The sequence below is a fragment of the Anguilla anguilla genome, chromosome 15 (genome assembly GCF_013347855.1).
Source record: "Anguilla anguilla isolate fAngAng1 chromosome 15, fAngAng1.pri, whole genome shotgun sequence".
NCBI classification, from domain to species: domain Eukaryota; kingdom Metazoa; phylum Chordata; class Actinopteri; order Anguilliformes; family Anguillidae; genus Anguilla; species Anguilla anguilla.
Window position 1 is genome coordinate 1,688,990 of NC_049215.1, and position 24,682 is coordinate 1,713,671.

The 24,682-nt window shown below is 42.3% G+C and overlaps 1 protein-coding gene across 1 annotated transcript in view; it reads right to left on the reverse strand.

The window, feature by feature from the left end:
* Positions 1 to 12,010: 12,010 nt before the first annotated feature.
* Positions 12,011 to 24,682, reverse strand: part of LOC118213917 (NACHT, LRR and PYD domains-containing protein 12-like) — a 33,296-nt gene continuing 20,624 nt past the window's right edge. The window contains exons 9-10 of the mRNA XM_035393150.1: positions 19,174 to 21,001; positions 12,011 to 12,698 (exon numbers count right to left, since the gene is read on the reverse strand). Coding sequence (XP_035249041.1) covers positions 12,521 to 12,698; positions 19,174 to 21,001 — 2,006 coding nt within the window. The 3' untranslated portion in view covers positions 12,011 to 12,520. The remainder of the gene's footprint in view (positions 12,699 to 19,173; positions 21,002 to 24,682) is intronic.

The window sequence follows — 24,682 nt, forward strand, 5'->3', positions numbered from 1 at the left end:
CTCCATATAAGGAGCACCACCTTCACCTGAGTGGACCACGTCTCCAAATAAGGAGCACCACCTTCGCCCGAGTAGACCACGTCTCCATATAAGGAGCACCACCTTCGCTCGTGTAGACCATGTCTCCATATAAAGAGCTCCACCTTCACCCGAGTAGACCACGTCTCCATATAAGGAGCTCCACCTTCACCCAAGTAGACCACGTCTCCATATAAGGAGCACCACCTTCACCCGAGTAGACCACGTCTCCATGCTAGGCCACAGGGATTCTGTGCTGATCTCATTTGGGAAATGGAGCTGTGGATTGAGATCTACTTGCATGCTCCACCCTCTGCCTGGAACCAGGGCTCTACTCCCACCTTTGTGTCCTACGGTCCCCTCCTCCTCTGCTTGCCTCACAAAGTGGGTTTGATGCTCTTTCACAGGAGAGGTCTCTGCTTGCCTCCTGTCTGCTGGTCTCCAGTATTTCCGGAAGCTTCCACAGCAGCTGGTCATACCCCCATCTGTAGCACCCCTGTGCTGGAGGCCTGCACTGTGTCCCTGTGCTGGAGCCGTCTCACAGCCTGACAGACCTGCTCTGTGTCCCTGTGCTGGAGGCCTGCTCTGTGTCCCTGTGCTGGAGCTGTCTCAGTGTCCCTGTGCTAGAGGCCTGCTCTGTATCCCTGTGCCGGAGGCCTGCACTGTGTCCCTGTGCTGAAGGCCTGCTCTGTGTCCCTGTGCTGGAGGCCTGCTCTGTGTCCCTGTGCTGGAGGCCTGCTCTGTGTCCCTGTGCTGGAGCTGTCTCACAGCCTGACAGAACGTGCCAGAGGCCTGCTCTGTGTCCCTGTGCTGGAGGCCTGTTCTGTGTCCCTGTGCTGGAGCCGTCTCACAGTCTGACAGAATGTGCCACAGGCTGCGTTTGGGGGCAGCACAGAGCGGACGGTCTCATCCGCACCAAACCATTTGTGCAGGTTCTGAGGAGAAGGCAGCGTGTCATAATTGGCCCTGATCAGGAAGCTAAGCCTGGCTTGTGGTATCTTCCACCAGTCTGATCCACTGAGCGATCGGTCCTCCACACTTTCCCATGCTGTCCATCCTCCCAGACCACCTTAGCAAACTGCTAAAACCTGCTACCTCTCCTGCGCCATCCATGGTGGGATGACCCAGAGTCTTCTGTGCCCCTCTGTTTCCCTGCTGGGGGGGTTGTGCCCCTCTGTTTCCCTGCTGGGGGGTTTGTGTCCCTCTCTTTCCCTGCTAGGGGGGTTGTGCCCCTCTGTTTCCCTGCTGGGGGTTTGTGCCATTCTGTTTCCCTGCTGGGGGGGTTGTGCCCCTCTGTTTCCCTGCTGGGGGGGGGGGGTTGTGCCCCTCTGTTTCCCTGCTGGGGGGTTTGTGTCCCTCTGTTTCCCTGCTGGGGGAGGTTGTGTCCCTCTGTTTCCCTGCTGGGGCGGTTGTGCCCCTCTGCTTCCCTGCTGGGGGAATGTGTGTCCCTCTGTTTCCCTGCTGGGGGGGTTGTGCCCCTCTGTTTCCCTGCTGGGGGGAAGCAGTCAGGTAGAAGCAAACTGCAAACACAGAATGCATATCAGGCCACTGCTATATGTACCACAATTAAACCATCAGTGAAAGCCCAGGATATACTGGTATACTTATAAATCAATGACAAACTATGTTCTACAGCATATCCACCAATTTACTCACCCAGATATAATTTCTGATTAACAATGTTGTACATTTTAAGCTCTCATAAAACGCCAGTAGTACAGATTCTGATGTAGTCAGCTGAAAGGAACTTCTTAGCTTACAAAGGAGATTGTACAGTAGAATGGGCACATCCAATTTGTTCAGTTGCAGGGCATAAACAATATGTAGTTAAAAAAATGTCTGATGTTTGAACAAACTAGGCAGAATTTGTGTCATTTCAAACAGATTGGAATATGGGTTTATCATCAGCATGCCTTCGGAGCTGAGACGCGCAAGTGAGTACGTTTAACATGGTCGGTGAAAATAGCGGTGATATTTGTTATTCAACCAATCGTTTAAACAGAAACATTTACACTCCAGACATTTCACACGTAAACACTAAAAATAACACATACAAATGTAACATTACAAACTTGCACCAGCAGGCCTTATCTGATAGAAGAAAAATAATCACATTATCAGAACAGACATTGCCACAGGAAGACAAATGCAATTTCCCCCCATGTGGAATAAGCCGACATTTTGGAAAAACAGAGTTGCGCGGGCTCTAATAAAAATGATTAGCATGGCTTACAGGCTCGTCACAGAACATAAATAATATAAAAAATGACACCAACACAACAATCCTGTAATGTAATGACAGTATCACATTTTGCAGTAAATTATTGACTTATCAATGTTCAGTCCAAAACCTCTTATTAGATACCACTGTTCACATTTTTAAGTTTGGCATTACAATCCTTCCAGCTTCTCCCATTGTCATGCCTGGATTTATGATATGGTCAATCACTGCGGCTCTGAATTAATTTGATACAGCAGTATTTCTGCTGCAGTATCACTGCTGACTGTAGTGCTGTAAAACAGCCTTTTATGTTGGGATTACCAATCATGCTGCAATGCGACTCACCTGGGCAATGTTGCTGGAAGTGAGACAGGATTGCAAACATCTTGACTTCATTTCACAATCTGCATGTCTAGCAATAAGCATTGGAACATTGTACTAATACGAGACGACTGTGTTGTGAAAACTGAGTGTGATTTAGAGTTGTGCACATTGTGAGTAGGTACTGCAATTAGTGTCTTAGGGTAAGAATTTTGCCAGTCAGTTTGGCAAATTGAGTTTTCCACATTGAGCCAAAGCAATCATAACATACTGTAATGCATTTGTAATGTGTGACTGCAGATATTAGAAATGCATCTGAAAAAATGAGAAAAACTGCAGGGTCTCAGGAACATCTCAGAGACTGGATGTCATGCAAACCACACTTCTGCCTTGATTTTGGCTTAGTGGTCTGATCCAATGAACTGATGTGCAGCAGGTCCAGGTTAAAACTACAGGAAAACCATTTCTTTGAGAGGTAACAAATATACTAGCTCAACAGACAAGCAGTGGCTTTTCAAAATGTATTGAGTTGTGGTTACACTACAGTAACAAAAGCAAGCATTCATCAGACACTACACAACTTTTCTTATAATGGATTATTTCCACTACTGTAGATGAATGTCATTGCTTCAACTGTGCAGATTTTAGCCCCATGCTGATCTACTCATATTGAGCCCAAACATAATCCCATACAGAATATGAAATAAGTACTACTGCATCATAGGAGTTCAATACATCACACAATAATAAATCATAACACCAACACATCTGATATTTTTATAATTCAGGTTTAATCATTGCATGTTATTGTCTGAAAATACAGAAAATTGAAGCAACAAAAAAAAAACAAACAAAAAAAACAATCCCAACAGAATTAATAAGGAAACTCAATCCATCATTATTTACAGTAATGAAAGGAAATAAGTACACTGCAGTGATCATTCTGCATTCTTCCTATCAGCTGCATTTGCCCACAGAAATTTTCACATTGGAACTCTGGTGAAAATGAATGAAAGCAACTGTAAAAACTAGTAAAATGCACATTTAAGTGCAGGAGTTTGCCACTGGCTTCTTTTAAAAAAGATGCAGATACTGGAGACAGAATTATTACTTCAAAAACATTTTACCCTGCCATCTTTTGGCATTATTACTGTCAATGTTATATTAATGTTTTAATAATCAAAAGTACATAAACACACCCCGAACATTTGAAATTTAAATGTATTAAAATGTACAAAAAAATAAATGTGTGTGCATGTTTGTGTGCGTGCGCATGTGTGTGTGTCTCTACTCCAGTTAGCAGAGGGACACTGAGGAGTGTGTGTTGAGACATGTTTGTCTCTCTGCATGCATGTATGTGTGTGAGTGCATGAGTTTGTGTGTGTGTGCGTACATGTGTTTGTGTGAACGTGTGTGTCACTGTGGATGTGAGTGTGTGTGTGTGTGAGAAAGAGAGGGTGTGTGTGTGAGTGACTGAGTATGAGAGAGAGTGTGTGTGTGTGTGTGCATACGGTTATGAGCGTGTGTACGTATGCAAGCATGTGTGTGTGCGCGTGAGAGTGCACTGGTGAATGTGTGTGTTTGTGTGTGTGAGAGATTGTGTGTGTTCATGTGTGCAAGTGTCTGTGTGCATGTGTGTGATTGGGTGTGTGAGTGACTGGGTGTGAGAGTGTGTATGTGTGTGTAAGAGTGTGTGTGTGTGCACGAGTGTGTGCGTGCATAGGTGTGTGAGTGCATGTGCATGTGTGTACATAAGAGTGTGTATTTGTGAGTGTGTGTGCATGAGTGTGAGTGTGAGAGAGAAAGGGTGTGTGTGAGAGTGTGTGTGTGGATGTGTATATCAGTGTGTGGTGTGTGTGTGTGAGTGGGTATATGAGCGTGGTGTGTGTGCGTGTATGTGTATATGAGTGTGTGTGTGTGTGTGTGTGTGCATGTGTGTGTCTCTACGTTAGTGAGCAGAGGGACACTGAGGAGTGACACACTCTAAATCCAGCACAGAGGGGTGTGTGTTGAGTGAAGTGTGTGTGGAGCATGTGCAGGAGGGTCAGTGTGTTGGAGTCAGAGACGCTGTAGAAGGACAGAGTGCCGGCCGGACGGTCCACACACACACCCACCCTGTACACACACACTCCTCTACCAGCACCATCATCATCATCATCACACACTCCTGCTCTGCAGTAGGGGGAGGGGGGGGCAGGTATGTGTGTTTGGTTCTTATTGTGCCAGACAGAGTATTTGAGCTTATCAGAGTCACTGTGTTTATCAGAGGCACTGTGTTTATCAAAGTAACTGGGGTTAAAGCACCTCAGACCCCAGGAGTTTTTATTCCATCCAAACTCACATTCAGAAATCTCTCCTTTCCTGCTGATTCCTTTATCTGTCACTGCTATATAAACCTGTCCCCTCTCAGACACACTGAACTCAGCCTCCCAGTAACAGCGCTCACACAAACTCTCTCTGCACACAACCTGGGACCAGACCTCAAATCTCTCTGGATGATCAGGATGTGGCTGCTCCTCTCTCTCCGGTGTGTGTGTCACCTTCCTGTTCCCCTCAGACAGAGACAGCTCTCTGTTCGCTGTGTTTGGATCCAGTGTGAGCTGACAGCCGTCTGCACACCAGAGACATTAATGAGATTAATTATCATTATTAATATTCACCTCATTATGTGTGTGAGAGAGAAAGCTGTCATAGTACCTCTGTGTGTGTGTTTGTGTACATGTGTGTTTTTGTTTGTATGTTTATGTGTGTAAGAGAGAAGTCACTCTCTCACACACATACACACACACACACACACACACAGCAGAGTGTGTATCTATGGAAAGTGTTCTGTGTCGATACAAACTCACATTTCCTGGGTCCTGTTTTGGTCCTGTTCTCTCCTCCATGGTCCATACTGTAAGAACAGCAGAACAGAATTCTGAATTTTAACCATCCTTTATTTCCACTCTCAACACACCAATGACATCACATAAAAAAAACAAAGACACAATAAAACACAAAACCAAGATCACATGAAAAAAACACAAATCTGTCACAAAGGACACTTATTCCATTCCCTCACCCTATTCCATGGGCAAAAATAGCTCCTCTCCCTCCACTGAACATTAAACACCCTTATAACACACACTCTGAAACACACTCAGGTTCTCCATTGCTTTGTAATACTGAAACTCCATCATCACTGTGTCCCTGATCAAACCCCTAACTACAACAACCACATCTTATTTACTGCAGTGATCCCATGCAGCACCCTCCACTGGAGATCCCCTCTTGGGTAACGCTGGTTTGTACAATGCTCACCATGCCCCCCCCCCCCCCCCCCCCAAACCCTTCTGTGTGTATGTGTGTGTGTCTGAGGTGCAGTGTGGAAACTCTTTCTACGTACAGCAGTGTGAGTGTGTCCAGTTTAGTAGCAGACAGCGCTCTCACTCCTGAGCCTCCTGGGTGATTGTGTCTCAGGTCCAGCTCTCTCAGGTGTGTGTGTGTGTGTGTGTGTGTGTGTGTGTGTGTGTGTGTGTGTGTGTGTGTGTGTGTGTGAGGTGCAGTGTGGAAACTCTCTGTACTTACAGCAGTGTGAGTGTGGCCAGTTTAGCAGCAGACAGCGCTCTCACTCCTGAGTCTCCTGGGTGATTGTATCTCAGGTCCAGCTCTCAGGTGTGCGTGTGTGTGTGTGTGTGTGTGTATTGTTGGGAAACAGACAGTTTTGTGTATTCTGCGCTTGGGAAGTTTCCGCTGGGCCCCAGGGGGGAAGGGGGTGAGCCCCCCTGTTGTATTCAATTTCAATGTGAATGGTACCTGTTTGAATAGGTAGGATGGATTTGAATTTGAATGGTCCAATCGGAAGGAAGCACAGCCTCTATCACCAATCAGAGACAGTGCTCCCTTTCAACAATATAATTCCACAATATGCAAATACCAGTCTACTGTAAACTGTATAAATCTGATCACCCACCAATACTATTTTGAACTTCCTTGCTGAGTTGTTCCCGTGGCCGGCTGCGTATTAAATCTTCCTGTTTTTACTACAAACTTTTGATCTGCTTCTTCCTGGGCTAACGGTCATTTTACCTGTTTTTGGGAACATCTTGATTCCCCTACAGTTTGTTTGTGTGTGTGAGGTACAGTGTGGAAACTCCCTGTACTTACAGCAGTGTGAGTGTGGCCAGTTTAGCAGCAGACAGCGCTCTCACTCCTGAGTCTCCAGGGTGATTGTATCTCAGGTCCAGCTCTCTCAGGTGTGAGGGGTTTGAACACAGAGCTGAAGCCAGAGAATCACAGCCTCTCTGTGTGACTCTACAGCCTGACAGCCTGCAGAGAGAAGGACAAACACACCTTACACAGATTAATATAAACTAACAGGGCTGTGTGTGTCAAACACATAGCAGTGTGTTACACACCTTACACACATTAATACATTTTATTACATTACAGGCATTTAGCAGACGCTCTTATCCAGAGCGACTTACACAACTTTTTTTACATAGCATTTTACATTGTATCCATTTATACAGCTGGATATATACTGAAGCAATTTCGGTTAAGTACCTTGCTCAAGGGTACAACGGCAGTGTCCTTACCCAGGAATCGAACCTGCGACCTTCCGGTTACAAGTCCAGTTCCTTACCCACTGTGCTACACTCCGTAATCTAAACTAACAAGGCTGTGTGTGTCAAACACATAGCAGTGTGTTACACACCTTACACACATTAATATAAGCTAACAGGGCTGTGTGTGTCAAACACATAGCAGTGTGTTACACACCTTACACACATTAATTGTCTTCAACCTTCCAAAGTTCTCCCACGTCACTCCCCTGGCTACCAGTCGCTGCCAGGTTCAGGTTCAAAGTCCTGACCCTCACCTACACTGCAGCCAACAGGATGGCTCTCGTCTACTTGCAGCACATGATTAAATCCTATACGCCCACTTGACCACTGCCTTGCACTCCCTGCCATCCGGGTAAAGGGTTCTATCTAGTGTCTACCACAGAGCTTCTCCACCCTAGCTCTCCAGTGGTGGAACGAACTCCCTGTTCCTCTATGAACCTCTCCCTCACTACCCATCTACCGCCGTGGTGTGAAGATGCATCTCTTCAGACTATACCTGGACTAACTAATTATCACCACTCTGTAGATCATTTCTATCACTTAAACCCCCCTATTTCTACACATGTACCTCCCGTGCCACTGATGTTACATGTACCTCCATCCAGCACTTATTGTGCCTTGTATCATTGTCTAGATGTTGTTGCTTGTAATGCCTCCTAGTTTGACTTAGCATAGGTTAGGTCAGAGTAATGTTCACTGTGTGAACTGGGCTTAATGTGTTCATGGCTATGAATAACTGTACAAAGTATTGTGTCTTATCGGACCTGTGTTTTGTAGTTGTTCCAGTTACCTTTTGTATGCACTTATTGTACATAGCTTTGGATAAAAGCGTCTGCCAAATGAATGTAATGTAATATAATATAAACTAACAAGGCTGTGTGTGTCAAACTAAAATAACATGAATGTGGAATGAGTCATTATCAAACACATTTGAGTTTACACCCCACTGTGTAAACAGGACTAATTCATTTTCCTCATTCATTTGTGTAGAGTCGAATTCTACCAAGAGGAAGAACAGGAACATGCCGTTTCAGTTCTGTGGAGTGTCTGTTTTCACATTAGAAACATTGACATCAGTGTTGTATTTAGTCACATTGTAGCCCTAATTTATTGAAGGGGTGTGTGTTGGTACTCACCCCAGTCTCTGCAGTTTACAGTGTGGTTCCTCCAGTCCAGCAGAGAGCGCTATCACTCCTGAATCCTGCAGCTCGTTGTCTCTGAGCTCCAGATTCCTCAGCTCTGAGTGAGGAGAACGCAGGACTGAGGCCAGCACATCACAGCAGCCCTCTGTGAGATTACACCAACCCAGCCTGTGGAGAGACCACACACACACACCACACACACACGCACAAATTCACAGTTGTGACACTGTACACCTTGGCAGTTGATATATATGTACCTACACATTTCTGAAATGTACACACAAAAACAGGGAGGGGTGTGTGTAAATTAAGTTCATAAAGTATTCTGACTAATCTACAAAAGTCTAAGGCAATTACTGGGCTCTAATAACCCTTTCCATGTGATTAATTTATCTGATTTGCAAACATATTAATTTAATCTGCAAACACAAAAAACAGCATTTTTGTGGTGCACTTTACCTCACCTGGCATGTTCTTCAGTTCATAAACGTCTATACATTTCAAAGATGCTCAATATTCATCACTATGAATAGATAAATATAACTGTTAATGTACAAGTAGAACCCATTAGCTAAATAATTACTGTTATCCAGAGGAGGCTGGTCCATAGACACAGAGGAGGTTGCTCCTCTTCTATTTTTGAGAGGCAAGAGGGAGATCAAAATATAAAAAAAGAGTAATTGGTTGAAATAAACCATTACCAAATCTCAATATCATTTTAAAAATATTTTTTCTCTCTTTGGAAAAAATCCATTATTTAAATTATGATTAAAATGGTTCAATAGCGACACCTGCAGGCAAGAGGGGAAAGGGCAGTCTGTGTGAAGCGGTGGTGGGGGGCAGAGGAGGACGGGCTCCTGCTGTCCTCCTTAGGGCGGGACAGAGACTGTAAAAAATAGCGGGATCTTACATCAATTTAATGTACTTCATTTTTTTCATGCTAATCTGTTATTGGCCAAAACACGTAAAATGATGCTGCATAGGAGGACGTCCTCCCCAACCAATCAACAACCAGAATACAATATTGACATCGCGTTGGTCCAATGATAATTTCCAAATTTCATCTTCAATTCTCTACCACTGTATTGTATTATAACGTGCAAATTGCGAACTACTTTTAACACACATCACTAAAAAATTACATTTTATTTAAGCCTTTTCAACCAGAGGAGGCTGGTCCATAGAGGCAGAGGAGGTTGTACAAATTTCCTTTTTTCAGATTTACGTTTCCCTTTTTTATCGAGCAGTAGCTAGCTACTTGCGTTAGCCAACGCAACAGTTATCTTGTTGTAGCAGCCCTGAAGGACTGAGCTAACGGCGAGAATGGATTTTGAGGGGAGTGGTGCTGCTATTGCTAACGAGGCAATTAACAGCAGCGTGAGTGAGGGGGTCACAGAGAGGCATGGACGCAGACGCAGAGAGTGGGATGGGGAAGAACATCTTGTGGATTACTTGTTGTCACAGCCATTCCACAGTTTGGATTACGCAGCAGGTGAGGATCAAGACTGCTGGACGACCAGCTCCACAGATAACCATGATCAAAAATGCTAATTCTAGTGACACATTATCAGAGACTGTAAAAAATACTGTAGCTGAGTCCTCCGCAGTAATCCGGAAGTGACGCAAGCTGTACCTCATTGGTCCAGAACAAATATTGGCACTGTGCCCAAATGACGCAATAAATCATGAAATCGACCCATGGACAGTCATAAGACCAATAAAGTACACCTATTATGACTATTTGTTCTTTTGAGAAAAAAATATTGACTTTGTATTTTGATCGCATTTGTACCGTAGACTTACATGGAAACCGGATATGAAAACACCTATACTGGAGCCATCCGTAGTGGCGCTAGTGAGCAACCAGGAACTACAACACCAGGAAATGAGCTTCAAAAACGAAGTCTGGTTTTGGCCGCTTGCACATTATGCACACACGAGGTTCATTCTCATCCAGAGCCCGCAGTGATTAGATGTGTCTTTCCCTATCGTTCACTTGGCCCCTTTTTTATATTCATCTTTTGTGTTGTAATATGATATGTAGACCTAAACCACGACGGGCTGTCCCGTTATTGGAATAATTAAAAATAATTAAGGGTCGCTTAACCAGCCCCGAAGTAGGCTACATTATTTTCCAATAACGGGACATCCCGGATGGGTTTATTCCACATACAACAGGTTACCAACAATGACTATATATGGTTACTTTTATATTTATTGATTTTTATCGCTTTAATCAGAAAGTGAAATATTCTTCCGCGGGCGTTTGGGCATATTATTTTACCATTGTCAAGCAGAACTCTGGTTGGGTTCCATTTGCACCGTTTTTAAGCAAAAACCTCTGGTCGTTAATTCTATGAAAACAATCATTCTATCAAGAAAAAATAGTTCCTTCTCGTTTTATACCATATACAGTTAGCACCAATTTTGGTCATTTTTGTCATCACATTATTTAATAAAACTGCATGAAACCATAAGTCAATCAAATTAATCTCCCTAACAGTGTCTTGCTTTTTAAATGGTGTGGTCGCGCAATGTAGACATAACGTCTCAAGGCATGCTTATCCCGGCTGGCTAGCTAGCTAGCTAACTATTGAATTGTATTCAAAACAGTGGTTACTATAAACGCAATCGTTTTCATCAAACAATAAGCGCAAACCATTTTCATCAAACAACATGGCCCTCAAGTTGACACTTGTTGCCGTTCTTCTAAGTTCAGCTTTCGCTTTGACTCACAGGCACGAGTTAGCTAGCTACTAGCCGGCACAACCTACCTTAACGTTACTTCATGAACCAACCTAGCTAGCGGAGCCAGTGAGGAACTAAGCAGCTAACTGTCACAGACAACTTAAATATATACACCAGTATATAAAATAACATGAAGGTTTTATCTAACCAGTCATGATATTATTGGTCAGACCTGCGATATTGTACCTGCTAACAGCTGAAACAGTGCCGGAGCCGTGTACGAGCTGTGCCACACTTCAGTTCATCTGGCACGATCTCCCAGCAATGCAACTTTACCACGGCATCAACTGGAATTACACTGCAGCGCCATCTAGTGGCTGTATGAGAACACCACAACTGCTTATTGCCACTGACTGTTCCTGCTGGTAGACACTAGATTTTTAAAAGCGTGGTGTCTTCTGAAAATTCCACACATTGCACCTACTTTCTGCGTGTCCTTGCCCTATAATCCATCCATTCATTTTATTCTCGCAGCTTTTGCGAATATAACAGGTTAATTATTGTGTTACAATTATTATTGTAACCATGATAATAACAATGACAATAAAAGCCTGATTTATTAAGTCATTTTTTTCTTTTAAAACCCCTTATCAACATGTTTGGTAGACCTTGTGGAGTAATATAAACTGCACAAAAATTTTTATAAGTGGGGGCATTTGAAAGTTATTAGAATACTTATCTAAGAAAAACTCCTGTAAATGATGTTATTCTTTAGATGATATCAGCTAGAGCCAGAAAATTGATCTCTGAATCAGACTATTCCACACAGCATGACTGCTTACAATGGTATAATATCCAGACTATAACTTGGGACACAGAAGAGTGACTAAACTAAACGATGTAACACTGCATCTAAACAGCAGCTCACATGTTGTTCAGATGGACACTCTCCCACCGTGATGTACACGCATACCCTGCCGGCGAGTTAATGCCTGGCTTTACCAGCAGAATAAGACCATTTTATTCACAATCCTTTCAGAAACACCGCAATCCTGCAGCACACTCAGGTGTGTGATGAAGGAGTAAAACTCACCTTCATCAAAAGGTCAGGGTGTGAAAGAGAGTGGGGTAAATGTATGGATTTCATTAGAGTTCATAGCAGGTAGTGAATAATGGAGATGGATGAAGACTGCAATGTGTGACAGACCTGAAACATTTTACTATACAGGTGGTCAATCTTTTACCATGTCAATCAGACATTCAGCATCCAGTCATCACCTGATACTACAGACTCCACCGAAACCTTAAATTCTGTTCAGAACCACAAACCTGGCAACCCTCAAAAGGTTTTATCCTGCTTTTATTTGCTTGTTGTGATAGAGGAGTAAGGTATGTATGGCAAAGAAAGAATGCTGGTGGACAGAGGAGTAAACAGAGAGAAAGAGCGTTTTAATATTTCACTGAATAGAACCATAATCACAAATTATATTTAGTTAAGATCACACAATACACAGCACTACTCACCCCAGTCTCTGTAGTTTACAGTTTGGACTCCTCAGACCAGCACAGAGCAGCTCCACTCCTGAATCTCCCAGGTTATTGTAGCTGAGGTCCAGATCTCTCAGGGGTGAGTTTGATGACTGGAGAGCTGAGGCCACAATATCACAGGACTTCCGTGTGAGGTTGCAGTTGTTCAGTCTACAAAGAAGAGTTAATGTATTCAAGTAAAGAAGAATTATTGGCACTCTTCATTAAAATCAGCATAAATGATTGTATAAAAGAAACAATAAACCTAATGATTTCAATTCAACAGTGTTGCCAGATCAGATTGACAGTTTCCAGCCCAATCACAACGTAAAACCTGCCCAATTCAATGAAACCCAGCCCAAACCATAACACGGCCGGTTTTAGGCTGCTGTATTTGGGTGCGCTGCAGCCAACTGGAGGGGGGGGAGGGGGACAGGGTGCAGTAAAGGCGTATGGGAGTCGATGATAGATAGGGGGATTTTAAATGAGATATGGGGGAACATTTGTGAGGAATTTGAATGAGAGTTGATTGACGATTTCGAGGACTTTTTTTAGGAGTATTTGATTCAGGCATCTGGTAACACTGAGGCAGAGTTGTGAACTAGGTTCAGTCTCAATTCAAGCAAAAAACCGCAGTCATTTCCTTTATTCAAACATAATATGTTAGGCTATAAGAACTCATCACCACTTTGTTGATAATTAGATTCGATAGTTTGATCCACTATATAACATCTGCATGGATAAAGCTTGAATTCATAAGAAATTGTCCCACATTGCTAATTAATGTGTTTTAAAAAGTTTTTAAAAATTAGCGATTTATCTTGTCATCAGCTAATTGCAAATTATTCAGTCATCAACCTCGTGCCACTTATTTGTGAGCTAACCCCTAAATGCTAATTGAGTGAATTGCACAGAAATATGCCCTATATTGGCTATTCATTTTTAAATTGGATAAATGTTTCGGAAACCCTACATGTTTCAAACCCTACATGCCAGCCAGATCCCTCCGTTCTGCTACCTCAGGACGCCTAGCACCTCCCCCTCTTCGCACCTGCACTTCCAGAACACGTCTCCTGTCTGTTCTGGCCCCACGATGGTGGAATGACCTCCCTGTGGAGGTCAGAACAGCTGAGACTGTGAACAATTTCAAACGACGACTGAAGACCCACCTCTTCAGGCTGCACCTCTCTCCATCCCTCCCTTCCCCCCTGTAAATGACTAAACTTAGGGTTGTAACTAGGCAGCTGTTTCATAGGTTACTTAGTTGATGCGCCTGTCTTAACGACTACTTGTATTTTTATTTATTTTTATTTTTCCATAGATTGCGTTGTTGCCGTTCTCGTTGTTAGTGTTAATCAGTTTAACCATCAGGGTCCAAGTTGAACTATGCGGTTGTTCCCTGTACTTGGACCGGTACTTCTCTCTAGGGGTTTCGTCATACTTGTTCCTGGTTATGGTTATACACTTTGTTGTACGTCGCTCTGGATAAGAGCGTCTGCCAAATGCCTGTAATGTAATGTAATGTAATGTAATGGAAAGTCCTGTGAATCGCATAATAACATAGGCCTGTGCTGGGTTCATGTAGGAATTCACATCCAAAGCACAGTAGGTGAAATTACTTTCACTAGGAACTAGAGTCTGAAGTTGGAATCAGTCACTGCATGACTCACTCGTTCACTAGGAACTGAAGTCAATGAACAAGAGTCTGAAGTTGGAATCAGTCGCTGCATGACTCTCGTTCTCCTTTGTGTTAGTCCATCGATCTATTATTTATACCCGCTTATCCTGGTCAGGGTCACAAAGCGAGAGGCAGGAATACACCCTGGACAGGTCGCCAATCTATCACAAGGCACACACAATATTAACTCACCATTCACACATACTCAGAGTACCCGGAGGAAACCCACATGAACACGGGAGAACATGCTAACTACAGCAAGGTCCAGGCCGGGATTCAAACCCAGGACCTTCTTGCTGAGGCAACGGTACTACCAGCAGAATGAAATGTCATTTTATTCACAATCCTTTCAGAAACACCACAATCCTGCAGTACACACATGTGTGTGGGAGTAAAACTCACCTTCATCAAAAGGTCAGGGTGTGAAAGAGAGTGGGGTAAAGGCATGGATTTCATTAGAGTTCATAGCAGGAAAATGGAGATGGATGAAGACTGGAATGTGTGACAGGCCTGAAACATTTTACTATGCAGGTCAATGTTTTACCATATCAATCAGACAGTCTGTATCGAGTTCTCATCGGTGACCTATTACTACAGACACAGGGATTGTTTGACATTAGTACTCTCTTTTATTGATCTATTATCTCTCGTAGTTAGTTTATGTTTTAAAAAGATTACTTTCCTGAAAATGAATGGGAGTGAACTGGGAGCTGGACAAGCAGGAGGAACGGCGATGCCGTTAACGGTTAACAGGGACAGCTAGTTGCTAGTATTCACGCTATCCAAATACAATGGGGTAAGCTCCACAAAATTACTTGTGAAATATCCCTTTAATTATCTTGGTACCTAATTAATTTCATTTGAGGATTGCGGGTATGCATCACAAGTTCTTTGTGTGTTCCTTTTCTTTATCTGCCTAGTGATTTTGCTCCTTGCCCTCTCTCCTCTTTATTTAACTGTTTTCATTACAAATGGCTAACTTAACTGTTCACTCCCAGTACAGTTTATTGGTGCTGTTGACCAATATATAAAATATGTCCATTTCTTCAAAAACAAAGACCCTTTCAGGCAAGACTCGCCCCGAAAGGGACATAATAAGGAATCCTGTATCATGCTAACAGCCATTGTAGAGGCTGTGTTAGAAAAACACAGACAATATTTTGAGACACAGCTCTCCCAGATCAAGGACGAAACCCGGTCCATACGAGCTGAAATCTCTCAATATTCGCTCGGCATGAAAGAGCTACAGGCTGAATTTGCCGGTTTGAAAGCCAAAGTTAAACTAGCTGAAACCGCTGCCTCGCTGCACCCAGCCAAACAGGATCAGCTTGAGGCTAAAATGGCGGAGCTGGAGGATAGGAGCAGGTGATGCAACCTTCTCATTGTTAACCTACTGGAGAATTCTGAAGGATCAGACCCGGTTGGTTTTCTTACCAATTCCTTCAAAGAGTGGTTCCCCTCTCTGGCTGACAGGACTATAGAAGGAATGAGGGCTCACCGTTTCTATGGCAGCTGATCAAAAACAGCAGACAGGCCTGGAACATTGATTATTAATCTGCTGGGGTACACGGATCGACAGCATATTTCGCAAGCCGCCAGGAAATCACCAGTGAAGTTTAACAAGATAGTCATTAGTTTTTATCCAGACTTCAGCGATTACACAGCACAGCGGCACAGAGCCTTCTCTTCTCTGCTGGCAGTAACCTGTGATCGCAGTCTCCAGACGTTCCTAATATACCCAGCCACGCTCAAGCTCACTCACGATGATGTACAACACCTTTTCAAGTCTCCGGCTGAGGCAAGTAAGTTCATTAAATGTCTTTCCTGCTAGAGCTGCTCCAGTCAACTGTAAGAGCTGGTATAGTGAAGAGTTCCAAACTACCTCTGGAAACAACGTCTGTTATCATGGATTCTCTGAGATAAGCTGCAGAATTAACTCGAGATCAGGCACTGGGGTTTGAGGCTAATTTAACAGTTCCTCGAGAAGACTTCACTCTGGCGTCCATTATATCCTACAATTCCTCTACCTTCCTATTTTCACTCTATCTACAGGCACTATGCTGGAGATTCTGGGTCAGCAGAATAAAGCTGAGACCAGGATGGTGCTACTGGCCTTTAAACATGGAGCATTTACTGCCTGGTTTAGTCTCCCAATACAGAAACACAAACATTTAATTAATAACCAAACGTATCCCTCTCAAACCAAACATAACATAATTTTAATCATAACATTGAAAATAAGTTTTATCTTGCAAAGTGGCTTAAAACGAAAATATAAAAAGGGGGATAGATAAGTCTCTCCTTTATTCTTTTCTAATTATTAATTAATTAATTGTGCATTGACCAGGAATAGAAGGAATGGGATTCAAACAACATTTGTTCTTATTTTACTATTAAAACCTACAATTAAAGCAAGGATTGTTTTTTCTTCACAAACAGTTTGGCAAACACAGCCATAACTAGAACTTCACCAAACTGAGTTTGCGAAGAAAAGGTGTAAAGTGCATTTACTAGTCAAAGTCCAAGTTAAAGACAAATGTTGATTGAAAAATTGGCTATAAAGTGTTGACTTTTTAAGCAAACATGAGCCTTTGGTCTTGTCTCAGCTTTGTCTTTCTTCTCAGCTGTGTGTCTTTGGCTTTGATCAGTTTTAATGTGGGAGAGACAAGCTGTGGTTTTGTTTTGTCTTTCATTCGTTTCTTTCATGATTATCTTTTACTTAATTTCCAGGACTGTCTAATTCTGTTTTTGTTTGTGTAGTTGAGCCAGTGTTATTAAATTTTATGTTTAATTGGACCCTATTTTCTCAGTCAAGGCACGACTGTCAAACACTAGCAGCAATGAAAGGCGCTGTGTGTGTGCATGTCTTTTTTTTTCTTTTTCACTGTCTTTAATGGATTTCTATAAGTCCAAACTGGTGAGCTTGGCCTTCCTCCTTATCCTCCCCCCTGCCATCCTGCCAGGGAGAAATCGGCTATGATGCCATGCTGCCCAGGACCCTGAAAGCAACCGATCGATAAAAACCAAACTATTATATCCGATATAAAGTTTTGTTTGTGTAACGCTGAAAACTAAGAGGTCACCGTGTGCTTATTCAGTATTCATGCTATATGACTAGACACTGACAATCATTAATTTTGTTAAATCGTACGATAAGCATATGTATTAACCATGTGCCAATCAGATGTAGAATTATGTATGTTATTGTTAACCACTTTTTGCTAAAAAAAAAAAAAAAAAATCCATCTTGTTGTGTGTAGGTTCCAGACTCTTTCTGCAGAAATAAGTCCTATTTCTTAAATGGATATACCTCATCATGCTAGTTATTCTAAGGGTAGAATTTTCTCTGCCCAACACTATGAACTATTACAATCGTTATGAGGACCTCTACAAACCAATGAAGATGAAACTAAATAGTTTTGATTAATTATTTTGTTAATATTTAAACGAACGTGTATTTTCTGTTCAAATGTCAGTGCTAAGAGGTATAATAAATGGTTGCGTTCCCATGAACAGTTCCGCAGGGAGAATATTCCCAGTCTGGCCAGGAGCAGGAGGCAGCTGGCAGAGACAGCCTCCAGTCGGCCTCTCCATCCTGCTGCTGCCGCTACTTGTGCACCAGAGGACAGGAAAGAAGACATTTTGTCTGGATTTACTACAGCTTTTAAAAAAATTTTATAGTGTTTCACACCACCATTTAAAATAAACAAAAAATTCTCTACTTCAACTAAGTGTCATTCATTTCAGACACGCACTTGATAAGATGAATGAACACTCACTAGTGAAACGGCTCCACAGCCAACCAGCCCCTGCTCTCTCGTGCACTCTGTGCTCTGTAATCTCTGTAGCCATCGTCACATGCGACTCTGCTTCTCTCCGTATGAAAGTCCTGTAATGTGTCCTCTGTGAGGTCTATGTCACATCCATGGCATATGGCTATGTAGTGTAGAACACAGCACACCACAAAGAATGCACTGACTTTCTGAGGGCTGTACAGTAATGTACCACCCAACCCATCCAAATTTCTAAAATGCATTTTCAACATTCCAAAGGTCCACTCAATCATTGACCTAGCCCAGCCAAACACATGATTAAAAGCAAGTTTCCAGTGCATTCTGGGCTCATTGTAAACAATTTCTGAGGGGTGTAATGCCGGTCTCCCACCTATCTCATTCAAGTAGCTTACACAATTAACTCCACTGCCTAAATAGCCAGCATTGGACTGAATAACAATACAACTTTTCTTTAAAATAGTTAAATTGAAATAAACAAAATATTTCTTGTATCTGTGTTATGTGTGTATGGATTCACATGTGTGGCACAGTTATAATGCCCAAATAGCACAAGTTAAATCCTGGTATGGGTCAGTTTGACTGCAAACGCATTACTCAACACCAAACTCACATAGTGAAAGTTTCTATTGACTCATCCCTGATTGCACCAACAAACTCATGTTGACACAAGCAGATTAACCACAGACCATAAAACTAACAACCATGGTGAAATTGAAAAATATGACACTAGCAATTCCAAGTGTGTTTGTGCCTATGCTGTCATCAAAATAGGGCCCCTTTTCTTAATATTGTAACTTAATATAGCATCTCTTCATTTTAATCTGCTTGAATTGTATGTTCTGACAAAGGTTGATCGATCAGATTACTCTGCCTATCAATTAACTCCTTATTTATTTCATAATTGCTATCATTGCAAATAATTAGTAAATGTATTAAATTAGCAAATAATAATAGTAAATTAAATAACATATATGGTAAGTGCTGAGGTTTTGCATTTGATGCTGCTTATGTTCTGGATATAAGACGTTAAATGAGGGCACGAGTTAAAACATCTTGATTCAGAAATCTTTTTTTTAACCAAATTTTCTTTTGCCCTGCAATTTATTCTCACTAGAAATAGAAAGTGTGAAAATGCACTGTCAATCATCTACATTATTAATGACATAATACTCACATGGCCTTCCTGCAGTTCCTGATTACTGGTAGCAGTCTCTGATGACATGCCGCTGATGTGTTGTAGGTCTTCAAGTCAAACTCATCCAGGACCTCCTCTGACACTAGTAACACAAAGGCCAGAGCTGAACACTGGCCTGGTTTCAGCTTTTTATCAGGAAGTTTTCCTGATCTGAGGAAATTCTGTGTTTCCTCTACTAGAGAGCTGTCATTCAGTTCATTGAGACAGTGGAACAGATTGATGATCCTCTCTGCTGAAGATTCCTCTCTGATCCTCTCCTTAATGTACTGGACTGTTTTCTTAATGCTCCGTGATCTGCCTTTTGTCTGTGCCTGTAGGTCTGGTACAGTTGATCTGCTTCCTGTCTGTGTCAGTAGTCCTCTGAAGAGCATCTGAATGGAGTCCAGAGAGAGGCCTAGAAGGAATCGGAGGAAAAGGTCCAGGTGTCCATTCTTACTCTCTAAGGCCTGATCCACTGCACTCCTGTGTAACTCAGACAGCTGCACTGCTGCACTGTGAGGTTTTGATTCTTCTGCTCTGAGTAAATTTCTGTTCTCTTTTACACATGATTGAAATACAAACAAGGCAGCCAGATACTCCTGAATGCTCAGATGCACAAAGCAGTAGACCTTCTCCTGATACAGTCCAAAGTCCTCTTTAAAGATCTCTGTACACACTCCAGAGTACACTGAAGCTTCGCTGACATCAATGCCACTCTCTCTCAGGTCCTCTTCATAGAATATCAGATTGCCCTTTTCCAGCTGTTGAAAAGCCAGCTGCCCCAGTTTCAGGATGATTTCTGCATCTGATGCTGACATCTTCTTTGGGTCTGTCTCATCAGTGCCATGATACTTCTGATTCTTCGCATTAGTCTGAATGAGCAGGAAGTGTGTGTACATTTCAGTCAGAGTTTTGGGAAGATCTCCACTCCCTACTTTACCCAACATTGTCCCCAGAACAGTAGCAGAAATCAAGCAGAAGACTGGTACATGACACATGATGTAGAGACTCCGGGATGACTTTATGTGTGAGATAATTCTGCTGGCCTTGTTCTGATCTCTGATTCTCTTCCTGAAGTACTCCTCCTTCTGTGGGTCACTGAACCCTCGTACCTCTGTCACCTGGTGGACACACTCAGGAGGGATCTGATTGGCTGCTGCTGGTCGGGAGGTGATCCAGAGGAGAGCAGAGGGAAGCAGATTCCCCTTAATGAGGTTGGTCAGCAGCACATCCACTGATGACGACTCAGTCATATCAAAGCAGTCCTTATTGCTTTGGAAATCTAGAGGAAGTCTACATTCATCCAGACCATCGAAGATAAACACCACTTTGACTTCATCAACTTCAACACTTTTGATCTCTTTCAGTTGTGGAAAGTAGTGCTGCAGAAGTTGCATCAGACTGAATGCTCTTTCCTTCTTCAAATTCAGATCTCGGAAAGGAAGAGTGAAGATGAAATCAACGTCCTGATTGGCTTTTCCTTCTGCCCAGTCCAGAATGAACTTCTGCACAGAGACGGTTTTCCCAATGCCAGCGATGCCCTTTGTAAGAACAGTTCTGATGGGTTTCTCTTGTCCAGGTAAAGGCTTAAAAATGTCATTGCAGAGAATTGCAGTCTCCTGTGTGGTTTGTCTCTTGAATGTCTCAATCTGTCTGACCTCGTGTTCATTATTGACCCCCCCACTTCCCCCCTCTGTGATGTAGAGCTCTGTATAGATCTCATTCAGAAGGGTTGGGTTGTTCTGCTTCGCTAAACCTTCAAATATGCATTCAAACTTCCTCTTCAGATGAGTATTCAGTGCCTGCTGGGCTCTTTTTATGGATTCATCTGGAAAGAAATATGATAAATAATTGTTTAAAATAAGATTAAAATTTCCCTATCAATAACAGATTTTAAGAAGAAACTATCAATAAAAATATTAAGGCCCTCAGTTTTCACAGTATTTCACAAATACAGTATCATAGTGTTACATACTTCTATCAGTATGTTACACACCTCACACAGTGATACACGCCTTTATCACAGTGTGCAACACACCCCTCACACAGTATTACATACCCATCCTTGAAATTGAATTTCTTGCTGATACGAGCATCAGCTTCACTGTCACTCTCGCTATAATAGTTTTTGATTGAATTAACACAAATGCTTATTTTTTTCATTATGGTGAAAAGGAGAACGCACTTTTTCGATTCCGCGTTCCCAACCTACTGCCAGTGTGTGATGATGTGTAGCTATCCCTCCAACAAGAGTGACTAGCTACATGGAAGAGGGAAGCTAATTTTTGGAATAGTATTAAAGAAAACCGCTGTTATTTTCTGGAAAGTTAACGATTTATATGTTGCTATTTGATTATAGCTGAAGCATTTCTGACACTTAACATGAAAAATGAACTGTTTCATGAAAAATCGGCAAAATGGGATCGACCAGGGTCTTACACAGGTTTTACATTGCAGACTTATAATATGACAAGAGAGTTAGGGATCGAATCAATAAAAATACTTGAATGGCGACTACGCTGACCACTATCCTAAAGTATGGTACCCGATGCCAGACCACTATTAGCTGGAGCTTTATTTTTCCCAAATATCGTACGAATGATATCTCAAAGCCACAGAGCTAAGCGTTCCTCTAAAGATGGCCAGTCACCCCGAAATACAACGTAGTGTGACATCAAGTACAATTGATGGATGCTGTCTCTGAGGAAAAAACATAGAGAAAAAGTTACACTTTGCTGCCTCCTACTGTTGGAACCCCGCAAGTAGCCTATTTCCCTCTGGCTGGCAGAACCTCTGCCGTAGAGGCAAATGCATCAAATGAAACCCTAAATCACTGTATTGAAAACACAGGTGCCAGACCATAGCCGCGTTTCCACCGCAGGAACTATACCCCGGAACTAGGAACCTTTTGAGGAACTCAGTGCGTTTCCACCGCAGGAACTAGGGTCTAAATTTAGTTCTGGGGGCTTTGTTTTACCCCCCAAAACGTTCCTGCTCGGGGGGTAGTACTTTCCGAAAGTACAGGAACCTTTTGGGTGGAGCTTGCAGCGCTGAACATTTCTGATTGGTCGAGTACTCGTAGCATTTGTGTTGTATTTATTTTCCGCCATTACCCGCCATGTTTGAAAATATGCAGCGGCAAACCAATTTATTTTCATAATAACTTCAAATCAAACTTGTATGTTATGCGGCGCAGTAGCCTACTTTTGGTTATAGCCTGTCAACGTCTTGGAATTATAACGTGTGCTCTTCTGTTCTTTTCTTGCTTTAGTATTCGTTTTATAAAATGCTAAGCATTCGTGCTGGGACAGCATATTACGTACCAAAACATTCAAACGGTTTAATTCGGTTGCTGAATATTTTCTTCTGGATTTTCTTTGTTAGCCCGTTATAATTGACTCAAAACGTTTGATACAGTTATGTGAGGTATGCGGCAGTTCTGCGTAATTTACATTGTTGATACAGTAAAAGCACACTGGAAATCACCTTCCGCACTTTTTGTCAGGGTGAAATAACAGGTTAATTCTAGTAATCGTCCCTTTTGCTTTTTCAGACTGCCATAATTATACTCTGCGATTCTTCAATTCCACAAAAAGACCAGGAAGATTATGGACTAATTTATGGTGCATGGTTCGCATCTGGAGGGCACACTTCGCTGCTCGGCTAGCAGTAACTTCGAAGGAAAGCAAACGGTGGCTGTACCACTACTAATTTAAATGTTCACGCAAGTCCGAGTTTTCGTTCTATTGTCATTTTGCGATTAGCCTATATGGAATTGACGATGAGAGTTGAAGTAACCAATTCAACGGCAAATTGTTTACGACGTGTGCATGTTTTCTGCTGTTGTTACCAGTTATTTGTGGATTGTGAATACATTCTGTCACCTCGGATGTCAAGACATGAAAGTGAATGTTCGCATAAAAACATAATGAATGTGTTTGAGAGGATATATAAAACAGTTACAATCTGACTATTGGCTTGTTATATCCTATTTGTTGCATAACAACGGTCCAAGTCGAACTACCAATGAGAGTTTTGCTTGACAACGGTAAAATATGCCCAAACGGCCGTGGAAAAATATTTCAATTTCAGGTGATTAAGTCGATAAAAATAAATAAATACTAAAGTAACCATATATAGTGATTGTTGGTAGCCCGTTAAGTGGAATAAACCCCTCCGGACTGTCCCGGTTATTAGAAAAAAAAGTAGGCCACTTTGGTGGTAGTATGGGGTTACAGAAGAAATCATACGACAGATAGACCGACGACGACGTCGCTTTTTCATATGTCAGTGGGCTAATTTGCCTAATCTTCGCGGGTCTTTAGACCGCTGTGGAAACGCAGACAACAATGGGCTGAAGGAACCTTTTAGTTCCTTGAAAAGTAGTTCCTGGGACTAAAAGTTCTAGGTACTTTGGGTGCTACAGTGCATAAACCCTAAATGCCCATTTGAGAGTTCTGTGGTGTAAAACCCATAGGCACTGGTCTACAGAGATGTCGAGAATATGGTGAAGGATGGCTCATCTTACCATATCACTTTTTTCCACAAGTGGGCGAGTGCATGTGTGGCATCCATCAAAGAACCATACAGGCCTGAATGCTTGACCCCTACAGTGAGGGGGTCTGGTGACTCTGTTATGCTGCGTGGGCTTGGTCCACTTGACCCCTTAAAGGGAAGGGTCACTGCAAATCAATGCAAAGTTAATGTGAGTGATCACCTTTCTCCTACGATGAAACATTTTCATTCTGATGGGAGTGGTCTCTTCCAGGATGACAATGTCCCCATCCACAATGGCACGAGGGGTTACTGAATGGTTTGATGGAAGTGGGCAACACTTTGGCAAGGTCTGGCATATCCGTCTCTCTCTCTTTTCTGGTATTTCATAATCAATTGTTTACTGTTTTGTTGTATGTCTTCTGTTTTGCCATTTAGAAGTAGTGAGCCTGCATTCAATAAAGAATGCATGATTTCAACGCATTAATCTATTTGACTGCTTTGTAGTAAATGCAATTAGCTAATCTTAAAACCTAATATAGAGCTTTTGACTTGTTCGTTGATTCCACCAGTTTTCTGTAGACTGACCTATCAGTGAATTCAGCAAATTCATTGATAATTCTCATTTTCAATAATAATTATTAAATTAAATCACATAAAATATATTTTACATGTAGGTTAAGTGAGAGGTTCTAGCATGCAATATCACTTGGTTCAGTATTCAGAGTTCTGAACATTTTAACAAGGGCGTCGACTGTTGGAACTGCTGGATTCAGAAAATAAACATATCCTTACTTGTCCCACAATATATTTCAAAGTTTATATATATATATATATATATAATTATAATTATATATATAATCTGCCAGTGAGTTAGCCTAACTGCTCTACTACAGGTGGCGCAGCCACCTCTCACCTGGCAGACCTGCATTTGTCACAATATTTTATCCCAGGTTCAGAGGTCACAATATTTTATCCCAGGTTCAGAGGTCACAGTATTTTATCCCAGGTTCAG